The following is a 12,066-nucleotide window of genomic DNA, read 5'->3' on the forward strand; positions in this document are numbered from 1 at the left end:
ATTTGGACTCGCGCAGTGTATAAAAACCACAACGGTATTATTCTCTAGGAAAAGTTCTGTTACTTTGTTGTGAAAGTCCTCCTTGTTTTATTTTAGTTGCACTTTTTTAGCTCTTTAGCAAGACTGCCAGCTCACGTACGCCCCCACTCTTTCCCGCTGAGGAGGAGAACTGTGAGCCTCGCTGTATGATTTATCCGTATTTTATCACTGGATTAGCAAGAATAATGACGGTAAGTCTGGTGTACGATTAATGATTCTGCACATGTTATATTGGCGACATGCTAACAAACCGTGGCGGACATGCGCAATCCAACCCAGTTTATGAAGGGTTTCTACCAAGTATTTGGATAGGATAGGACAAGATAAACTTTGACTTATCTCACAGTGGGGGGATTCTGTGGTTGCAGTGCAGATTTAAAAAGTCCATACAAAAGTATTAAATGTAGCGCAAAAGTCACAAAAGTGCCACCCTTTGTTGCGCAGTCTCAAAGGGGTTTAAACCAAAATTATAGAAGTTGTACAAACTAGCTAAATTTATATTTTAAAAAAATAACAGGTATAAAAGCTTTTATCGGTATCGTTCTTGAGAAGCAAGAAATGATCTGTATCGGCTTGAAAAAAAACCAAACATTTTGCATCCCCTGTTCTTTTATTACACTTTGTATGTGATTTTTGTAGCCGTTTTTAAGAATATGCGGCAGGCCACTAAAATAGTATCTGAAGGCTACAAATCGCACTTTGGACACCCCTGATTTAAACAATTCTGCACACAGGAAACAAAACAATGCTGTGTGGACTTCATTAGGGATTAATTACATCTTAAAACTAATGAGGCACAATGGAGAGCACTAATTAGCTGCAACCAGGAGAGGCGCTGTTGCTTCAGGCTCGACTAGTTTGCAGTCTAAAGAACAACAAATTACACCAAGCAATAACTCCTACTGGCAGTGTTTTTCTACTCAATACAATACACAGGCATGGAAACAGGAGATCAGAACATTCAAATACAGGGTCTCTAAGTCCTCCCAAAAATGTACTTTAAAAAATACATAAAATAGCCCTTATTTTATTTAACTTTATCATGTATTTTATTTTTTTTAGGACTTGAACTGATTTTGTTACAATTACTGTTTTTTAAAAAAAAATGAATTATCAAACTCAACAATACAAGATACAAGATTAGCTATTGTTTGCATTTCAATATTTATTTCCGAAATCACTTCTTGTCATCTACAGGGCTTAAAATGTGCTTCAATTCAGGAGCACCACTCGTTACTTTAGGCGCCCAATTTTAGAAAATTTGTTGGCCCAAGAGTGGAGGAAAAAAAGCCCCCTCTACATACAGATGCCTCAAAATTAACGCATCCCAGCCATAACAGAGGATCCTGTATTTATCCCTCTTTGCCTTTTACACAGTACCTAGCAAAAAAAAAAAGATAACTGTGTGCACTTTGACACAGTAAAATGGCATCCAAAAATGAAATGATTAAATGCATTAGTCATTATTTTTACGTTTTAAATCTCACACCCCAAGTGGCATTGTGGAATACCCATACACACAGGCAGTGGTAGTTTCAACATGTGTAATCAGCCTAGGTGTCATTCTCTAGGGGGCGCTGCAAAGATGAAGGGGGGAAAAAAATCATATTAATTTATAAGCCTGGGCGATAAATCAGTTTTATCGATGAATTACATTTTTTTGTTGCAGACGATCAAAAATAAAATAAAATAAATATTTTTTGTTTTTTTTCTTCGGCATACTTTTTTCCTCCAGGGGCTTCCATAGCTTCCACCATCCCCCTTATTTGAGGTGGCTAATGCTAACACAAACCAGATAGAGAGATGCTTGTTCCATGGAAAAGAATAGTGTCGTCAGTGGTTTTGTATTGCGGTAACAGGCATGGAACAAATGACTGCACGCTGCAAAGCATCCAGACAAGTGGGGGAAATGCAACACATTATGAATCGAACAACAATCTCCAGCTAAAAAGCAGCTTACTGATGTGGAATCATTTGCACAATGTACCGTGTATGATAAGAAAGAAGCACAGTGGAAAATGATCGCTAAAGCTGATGAAGATGTGACGCTCAAACAGTGGAAAAGCCTATGTTTAGCCACTTATTACAACACTTGAGACCTCACAATGCTACATTTGTACTTAAAGAAGTATTTTATTCAAAACAGAAGTTTTGCCTCCCATGGAAGCTCTAAATTTAATACCGTTATTTGATTAGGAAAATGCACATTGATCAACACAAGAGCACAAGCATCACAGTAAATATGTCAGAACTAGCTGCAATAGCTCAATTTAATCTGTTTAGTTTTTTGAAAATTGTCTTAAAGTGTATTTTATATCTATTGTTAAAAGAACTCATTTTATGAAAACAAATCATTTGCTTAGAGTAGTGTATGCAGTGCCATTTCAAACTACTGGTGTTTTATCAAATAAAAGTGAAACTTGTTAGGAATTATGTCTGTCATTTGTATTCATTGGTTTCTTGAAAAAAGGAGGGGAAAAAAATCGTCAAGTGAATTTTTTGTTAAAAAAAAAAAAGGGAGATATTTTTTTTAAGGCCATATCGCCCAGGCGTGTTAGTTTACACTCAAATGTCAAAGAGGCTAACTCGAACTTGCTTTAATTAAGGAATATATATTTAATTGGCTAATAGCAGCGAAACAAATACCCACGCAGAAAAAAAGAACAGCGGGTCTTCAACTTGAATCACTCTCTCACTCAAGGTGCGATACAAGCAAAAACACACTTCCCAAACATGCTGCAATATTATTTCACTGTGAAAATATTACATCACAAGATGTTATATAATCAATATATTCAATATAAGTTAATACAAATTGGTTTAGTTGAGGGGGGTCTCACACAGTGCGCCATTGAAGTTGGAGTTAGAAGTTAGTGTCCTCCCTCTGTTACGACTCAAGTACGATCCCAAAAGGCAGAAAATTGCCGGATGGACTTTGACAAAAAGTCGCAAAAATGGCACTTGTAAACAGGAGCTAATGTAAAAAAAAAACCTGCATTGTTCTTCAGGCCAAAGAAGCAGAATTGCAACAGCTCAACAAAATTCTGGAAGGTTCTGCCTTGACGGCCTCAAAGTACCGACAGTGGAAGGAGCAGAACGAGGAGCTCGTTCAAGAAATCGAGAGACTGGCTGCGCTCGGGGCCTCCAAAGTAGGAGACCACTCTCCTGTGCGGGACACGCCTGCTGATGAGGTTGCCTTGGAAACGGTTGCCAAGGAAACACCCGACGTGGAGACAAAAGGCGCTTACAGACTGAGCCTCAGCGACGGAGAGCAGCTGGTTGACGCAGAGCCCTCTGATGTTCTCCTGGAGGTCTCTCAGGGCTCTCTGGCAGCGGTGGCGAGCAGTCCCGAGTTGGAGCTCTCGCTGGGCTCGCTGCAGGAGTCTATCAACAAACAGCTGAGCGAGATGCGAGAGAGCGGAGAGGTGTCCGAAACCTACTTCTTCATTTAAGGACTGGAAACAGACATGGACTTACTGCACAGCTGCAGTATTAGAGTAGACCACTATGGGACAGAAGGAAGACCGGTTGAAATCCCACACGTTTTATTCACATTTTACCTGTGAAATATTTCATAGGATTGTCCATAAAAAAGCCCAATTTTTAGACCTTAACTTGCTACAGCTCAAGTTTACACCATGAACAAGTTGCCAATCGTCAGTATAATAACTCCAGCATGTCCATCATCCATCCATTTTCTACCGCTTGTCCCTTTCGGGGTCACGGGGGGTGCTGGAGCATGTATTTAATTTTATTCTAGGAAAATATGTAATATAGTAGATCTCTCCCCCGCCCCCCCCCCCCCCCCCTCCCCAATTAGTTACAGTACGTTCCAAGAACCCCATGAATGGCAAAAAAACCCAAAACAACACTAATAAATAAGATGCCATAAAAATGCTTATTTTTCTCTTGAGATTCCGTTTTACACACAAAAAAAATAATTATAGGAATGCCATATTTACTTACAAAACATTAAGTCCCTTCATAGACATATTTAGGGAATATACTTGTAAGACAGTGCCCTCAACTGGATTCATTGTTATATAATTATTTTCCCCCTGCAGATAGCGCCATCAAATCAATCGCTAAATAAATAAATACTTATTTACAATTTCGAGCAGAGAATCTGCAGGGGAGCGAATGAGTGAGGATCTATTGTATAGGACATATCTTTTCAAATGTGATATGTAAATACTCTACATGTGTTTTGTTTGTTAATACATGATTATTTTTTTGCACAGAAAATGTACATTTGTTTTATAAAAAAAAATCATTTAATTTTATCCCTTAAAACAAACCTATATTTGTTTATGAACCATGCAATGGTTAAGACAGAAAATATATTCTTACGGTTTTGTAGCATGATTAAATATTTCTTGAAAATGTAAAAAATGTTTCTATAAAAAAATAAAGCGCTGACCTCATTATTACTGTAAGACTTACTGAATAATAAAAACAGAGCATTATGATCATGCAAATTTGTCATACTGTTTTATAAAGGTTGTTAGCTAGGATGATATAATAAAGTGTGGGTTTTTTTAAGGATATTATGCTATTTAATTATTTATTTAACTTAATTTGTTTATTTTTATTGTTCAAAATGTTTTATTCTTTTTTTAGAGATAGCTTATATAGTTAAACAAGGTTAAAATGTGTGTTTGTTGAGTTTTACGAATACAAATAAATATATCAAATATAAACGTACATTTTAAAAGGGATCTGACATTTTTCAGAATTTTTTTAAGTTATGAAAAATCTACAATTCAACACATACACAATATAATGTATCATATGTTTATTTATGTATAGTCATGTATTTCATATTGTAATTGTGTTATTGGTTAGTTATGTCGTTCAAAGCAAATTAAACTGTTAAAAAGATGATTGAGTTAATTTGGTGTAGTTGATGATTGCATCAAACTTTTTTGGAGTTTTCATCAAATATTTAGCATCATTTTAGGTATAAATTGCAATCTAGGCTAATTCAATGTCATAATACGTTATTGATAAGTTTAATATAATTGTGTTTTTTTTGTAATTTGTTTTAGTTTCATAAAAAATGTGGGATATTTTTTACATTTAGATACTGTATAATGTGTCGCTAATGTCTTTGCCATATAGTATGTCCTGGCAGCGCTCGACAGTGTAAATATTAACGTTACCTTATTGTAGGAGTATATAAATGTTTACTGTTTTAGTCAGTTTAAACTGAGTCATCCTGACTTTGTTTCTAACATTTTCCTCTTGCTGTGTAGCTAAATAATAAAAGTATTAAAAAAACACAGCATTGCAACCGACAGTCATTTAGCATGCGTTAACTTTGAACATTATTGAATTCAACTCACTTAGAGCTTTGTTGTTTTCACACAGAAAATACATTTTTACAGTAAGTCAGCCAATCTCACACTTACCAACTGTTGTTGACACTTGTCCCTCATGACCTATTCATTTTTGCAAGAAAGACGCTGGTGATCCTGCTTGAATAATTCAATGTCATCAAGTTGAGAACAGCTCACGTCATGTGCCTCATTCTGCTAATTAAGTGACTCACAGAATATTTCTATAAATATCTCCTTTAACAGTACCATTGCAATCAAGCACAAAGTGACAGATTGTTGAAATGCATTTTATTTAATGCAAAATGTGCGATCACGTCATTTATTAATTTTTTTTTTTTTTACACAGAATAAATCAATTTGCTATGCCAAAAACAGTTTCTCCTTTTGTACTTATGTAAAAAGTACTTTTTTTTTATATTTTTTTAATCCAAGCAAAGTATTAAAGGCCTACTGAAACCCACTACTACCGACCACGCAGTCTGATAGTTTATATATCAATGATGAAATCTTAACATTGAAACACATGCCAATACGGCCGGGTTAACTTATAAAGTGCAATTTTAAAATTCCCGCCACACTTCCGGTTGAAAAACTCCTTTGGATATGATTTATGCGCGTGACGTCACAAAATCCACGGAAGTAGTTGTACCCCATCGACCCGATACAAAAACCTCTTGTTTTCTTCGACAAAATTCCACAGTATTCTGGACATCTGTGTTGGTGAATCTTTTGCAATTTGTTTAATGAACAATGGAGGCTGCAAAGAAGAACGTTGTAGGTGGGATCGATCGGTGTATTAGCGGCTAAGTACAATACTTACATCAACACAACAAGGACTACTTACTACGCCTAGCCGATGCTTGCCGCCAAACCCACGGATGAAGTCCTTCGTCGCGCCGTCGATCGCTGGAACGCAGGTGAGCACGGCTGTTGATGGGAAGATGAGGGCTGGCTGGCGTAGGTGGAGCGCTAATGTTTTTATCATAGTTCTGTGAGGTCCGGTTGCTAAGTTGCTAAATTAGCCTTAGCGTCATTAGCAACAGCATTGTTAAGCCTTACCAGGCTGAGAATTTTTAACCGTGTAGTTACATGTACATGGTTTAATAGTATTGTTGATCTTCTGTCTATCCTTCCAGTCAGGGGTTTATTTCTTTTGTTTCTATCTTCATTTGAGAACGATGCTATCACGTTAGCTCAGTAGCTAAGTGTGTCACCGATGTATTGTCGTGGAGATAAAAGTCACTTTAAATGTCCATTTCGCGTGCTCGATTCATTTTCAAGAGGATATAGTATCCGAGGTGGTTTGAAATACAAATCCGTGATCCACAATAGAAAAAGGAGAGAGTGTGGAATCCAATGAGCCAGCTTGTACCTAAGTTACGGTCAGAGCGAAAAAAGATACGTCCATCACTGCCTCTCTAGTCATTCACTGTAACGTTCCTCATCTACGAATCTTTCATCCTCGCTCAAATTAATGGGGTAATCGTCGCTTTGTCGCTCCAAATCTCTCGCTCCATTGTAAACAACGGGGAATTGTGAGGAATACTAGCTCCTGTGACGTCACGCTACTTCCGGTACAGGCAAGGCTTTTTTTTATCAGCGAGCAAAAGTTGCGAACTTTATCGTCGATTTTCTCTACTAAATCCTTTCAGCAAAAATAGGGCAATATCGCGAAATGATCAAGTATGACACATAGAATGGATCTGCTATTCCCGTTTAAATTAAAAAAAATTAATTTCAGTAGGCCTTTAATAAATGATCGTAATGACCTGAATGCACTGGCAACTCGCTGTTCATTACAAAAGGTCGGCCGAAAACCAAATCATAGGAAAACTGAAGCATTATTTTCCCATAAGAAATCCAATAAATCTGTTCCCAACACCCACAAATATAACAAAAACATTTTTTTTGTATTAATACCGTAATTTCCGGACTATAGGACGCTACTTTTTTCCCACGCTTTGAACCCTGCGGCTTATTAAATGACGCAGCTAATTTATGAATTTTTCTTCGCTAACTGCCATAATGTTTTGTGTTCAACAAATAGTTTTCATATAACACCAACAGACACCGAAAAGGTGTGTTATTGTTTGTGCTATGGCGCCAACTTTTGGACGCAATCGCTCACTGCAGGTGCTGCGAATTGAAAATGTATTTCCTGTTTTGTTCGTTGAAACCGGAAATATTCATCTATAGCGGTACTGCTCGAAGGAGTCTTCATTCATCACGTTGAGCAATATTTGTAAGTTTTACGATATAACTACAACAATTCATACTTACTAATTCGTGTGTGATGTCTGTAGGAGGGTTTTCATGCATATTTGTGCTTTCGTAATGTAATCAAACTCACGTCATTAACATTAACGAATATGCTAACACATTTACAAGTGTCTGTGTTAGTATTATTAATTTACAATGGCATTCTTTTTGTATTGTTTCAGTTTCGTAATTCACCGAAACGTCAGTGTGGAGTTATTGAGTCTGTTTCGCTGATTGGAGAGCTAGCTTCCACAGCTAGTGGGTACATGACCATGACTTCTGCTTTGCACATCAAATCTGAATTTTTTTGCCCTCAAGTGACACAGATCGGATTTTTTATTGCCAGTCTAATTGCTTCGAAGGGCTTCAAATCTAATCTTTTCGCATCAGGAGGTATTCCAAATTCGATTGGAATCGGATCTTTTCAAATGTGACTTAAGTCTAAATGCAATGCGAGGTTTCGGTGAGCAAACTGTTTTTTTGACCGCCAAATTGATATGAAATATATGGATATATATATTTCACTTCAAGTGTCATCGAGGCCACATTGGGCTCACATTGGGGCCTGTGCGCGTCTGATAAAAATCTAATTTTTCTTGCAGCGTCAACAGTCAGCTGGAAAACAAATCAGATGTCGAAAAAGTCAGATTTGAGCCACTTTTGCCTGCAGAGTAAACATAGTCTTAGTCTGTTTAGCGCATTAGGCAGCTAGCAGCTAGAGTGCATGACGATGACTTCTGTTATCAGCCGTTTTACTGCCTTGACAGGCACCATTTGGAAATAATTAAGGTATGTAAATGAACATTTACCAAATCTTTCATACCGGTATATATCTGCGGCTTATGGTCTGGTGCGGCCTATATATGCAAACTTATCTCTTCTAAAATTTGGTGGGTGCAGCTTAAATACGGGTGCTCTCTATAGCCCGGAAAATACGCTACTCATAGTTGTACATACAGAAAATAATGTCAAATATATTTGAATGTCAAATAAAATGGATAAATTAATCACTTTTATCTTTTGTGAAGGCTTTTGATGGAAAACACGGCCTACAATTTCTTTTAAAGTGCTGCCACTTGCAACTTTCTTTGGCCCCGTAGAGGGTCATTTTGCAGACAGACTAGTTTTTTACACGCAACGTGTACAAGATGCAATATGAAAACTGGGGCAAACTTTTTTTTTTGGTGAAAGTTTCCAGACGGAAACCGGATTATACGAGAAGCGAGGTGTACAAAAAAATGAATACCGCCGTATGAAACAAAAAAAAGTCTTCATGTATTCAGGGGCCAGAGATACCAACTGTTGGCACCAAGCTTTTCTTCCTGTTACTCGCCCTTGACCTGGAGAGATACATTCACAAGAACACAAACATATTTTTTTTTCTGTGCGTTCTAAATAGTAAAAACTGCTAGTACGAGGTGGCTAACAATGCCTGCATGGAGTTAATCTACTCCGCCCTTGAAGCGCTCCAAAACACATCCTAAAACCACCAACAACGCTCTGTTTACATGTCTTGACCTGCAAATGAACCTAACTATGGCGACATTGGTACTGTAAGAGCTAACACAGAGGAACTACTTTTCTGTCGTCGCGACACATCGCCTTACTCGGAGTCACACTGGTCTTACAAAATCCAAAACCAGTGAAGTTGGCACTTTGTGTAATTCGTTAATAAAAACAGAATACAATGATTTGCAAATCCTTTTCAACTTATATTCAATTGAATAGACTGCAAAGACAAGATATTTAATGTTCGAACTGAGAAACCTATTTTTTGTTGTTGCAAATAATCATTAACTTAGAATTTGATGGCAGTAACACATTGCAAAAAAGTTGGTACAGGGGCATTTTTACCACTGTGTTACATGGCCTTTCCTTTTAACAACACTCAGTAAACGTTTGGGAACTGAGGAGACCAATTTTTGAAGCTTTTCAGGTGGAATTATTTCCCATTCTTGCTTGATGTACAGCTTAAGTTGTTCAACAGTCCGGGGTCTCCGTTGTGGTATTTTACGCTTCATATTGTGCCACATATTTTCAATGGGAGACAGGTCTGGACTACAAGCAGGCCAGTCTAGTACCCGCACTCTTTTACTATGAAGCCATGCTGTTGTAACACGTGGCTTGGCATTGTCTTGCTGAAATAAGCAGGGGTGTCCATGATAACGTTGGTTGGATGGCAACATATGTTGCTCCAAAACCTGTATGTACCTTTCAGCATTAATGGTGCCTTCACAGATGTGTAAGTTACCCATGTCTTGGGCACTAATACACCCCCATACCATCACAGATGCTGGCTTTTCAACTTTACGCTTATAACAATGGTTCTTTTCCTCTTTAGTCCGCAGGACACGACATCAACAGTTTCCAAAACAATTTGAAATGTGGACTCGTCAGACCACAGAACACTTTTCCACTTTGCATCAGTCCATCTTAGATGAGCTCGGGCCCAGCGAAGCCGGCAGCGTTTTTGGGTGTTGTTGATAAATGGCTTTCGCTTCGCATAGTAGAGTTTTAACTTGCACTTACAGATGTAGCGATGAACTGTAGTTACTGACAGTGGCTTTCTGAAGTGTTCCTGAGCCCATGTGGTGATATCCTTTACACACTGATGTCGCTTTTTGACGCCTGAGGGATCGAAGGTCTGTATTTCTCCAGATTCTCTGAACCGTTTGATGATATTACGGACCGTAGATGGTGAATTCTCTAAATTCTTTGCAATAACTCGTTGAGAAATGTTGTTCTTAAACTGTTCGAAAATTTGCTCACTCCCTCACTCGCCCATCCTTGTTTGTGAATGACTGAGCATTTCATGGAAGCTGCTTTTATACCCAATCATGGCACTCACCTGTTCCCAATTAGCCTGTTCACCTATGGGATGTTCCAAATAAGTGTTTGATGAGCATTCCTCAATTTTCTCAGTATTTTTTGCCACTTGTGCCAGCTTTTTTGAAACATTTTGCAGGCATCAAATTCCAAATGAGCTAATAATTGCAAAAAATAAAGTTTTCCAGTTCGAATGTTAAGTATCTTGTCTTTGCGGTCTATTCAATTGAATATAAGTTGAAAAAGATTTGCAAATCATTGTATTCTGTTTTTATTTATGATTTACACAACATGCCAACTTCACTGGTTTTGGGTTTTGTATAACGTTGGCTGTGACCCGCCATGAAATAAAGAAGGAGCTTAAGCTGTTGCTGCTGTATTGCCTTTGACTTTAAAAAAAAAAGTGAGTAGTGTGTTGTAAATCATGAATATCACCAGTATAGCAGAAGTTGGGGGCACCAAGCCGGGAAGTTGATCAACACTGAAAATCTACACGCTACCAATTTGATGCTATATGGCTCCCAACAAATGGAATGCAGCAGAAGACCGTCGCAACATTGCTCGGGAGCAAGGATTATTCTGCTCAAGGAGAGAACAAGTGCTGAAAGATACAACCATCGCATTAGTCCCAGTGAGAGCAGACATTGTAAGTTACTGTTTTTTTTGGTTTTTTTTCCCATATCCAATTTTGTTTTTGTTTCATTCATTCAAGGTCTAACAAAAAACAATCAACATTAAAAACCTCTAAAGGCTTAGTGGCCACATGCGTGGACAGCACATTTTAGCTCTTATTTCCAAAATTGTGTACACTACTGTATTGGGATCCTCTGCGCGCTTATGTGGACACTTATACTGCCATCTGGTGGTGTCAGAAGAGTATAACATACAATGGAATTTGGAGGGAAAAAAGTGTAAAAATAAGAGTTAACATGTCACTAAACATGAAGTACACCTTTGTTACTTATGGACTAAGTACATTATATCAAAAGATGATTCTTAGTTTTTATTCTAATTAGGGTCCAATAAGCCCAAATAGCAGAAATTTAAAAAAGCATGTAAACAAACAGCTTGGGCATTAAGAGGCTAAAATAAATCATGCAGATAGAAGTATAAACTTATATTATCTTCCCCCTTTGCACACAGTTACATTTGTTGTTCAACTCAGAATACTGTTAAGGCAATATAACATACAACTAAACAAACAAACATTAAAACAACAATAATTTACTCCAAATCATATATTTTCATCGTCATATTTTAGGTTTTTTTCAAATACAGAAATAAATACATAGTTATTCTCCACTATCAAGTTTATTCCATAAACTAACACCTCTGATTGAAATGCTTATTTACATTGTCACTTTTCTAAATCTCGACTGATTAAAGATCTCCGTTCCTTTTCAATTCCAATGACTTTCTCTTTCAACAAAGCTGTTTTGAAAGTTGCTTGGTAGAACTTTTGCATGTGCTTATTTGAAACGGTGAGCAATAGTGCTACATGATAACACTCCGACAACCCTCACCGAGTGATGACAAACATGCAAAGTGCTCTCTGTTATTGTTGTGGACGGAAGTAGCTTTCCTTGCTCGGCGCTCTTCGAAA

At 37.5% G+C, this 12,066-nt stretch overlaps 1 protein-coding gene across 1 annotated transcript in view; it reads left to right on the top strand.

The window, feature by feature from the left end:
- The window catches only part of cnksr1 (connector enhancer of kinase suppressor of Ras 1), a 66,253-nt gene extending 60,579 nt beyond the window's left edge, over positions 1-5,674 (top strand). Inside the window, exon 21 of the mRNA XM_062041500.1 lies at positions 3,048-5,674. Coding sequence (XP_061897484.1) covers positions 3,048-3,491 — 444 coding nt within the window. The 3' untranslated portion in view covers positions 3,492-5,674. The remainder of the gene's footprint in view (positions 1-3,047) is intronic.
- The last annotated feature ends 6,392 nt before the right edge of the window (positions 5,675-12,066 follow it).

The sequence above is a fragment of the Entelurus aequoreus genome, linkage group LG03, assembly GCF_033978785.1.
Source record: "Entelurus aequoreus isolate RoL-2023_Sb linkage group LG03, RoL_Eaeq_v1.1, whole genome shotgun sequence".
NCBI lineage: Eukaryota > Metazoa > Chordata > Actinopteri > Syngnathiformes > Syngnathidae > Entelurus > Entelurus aequoreus.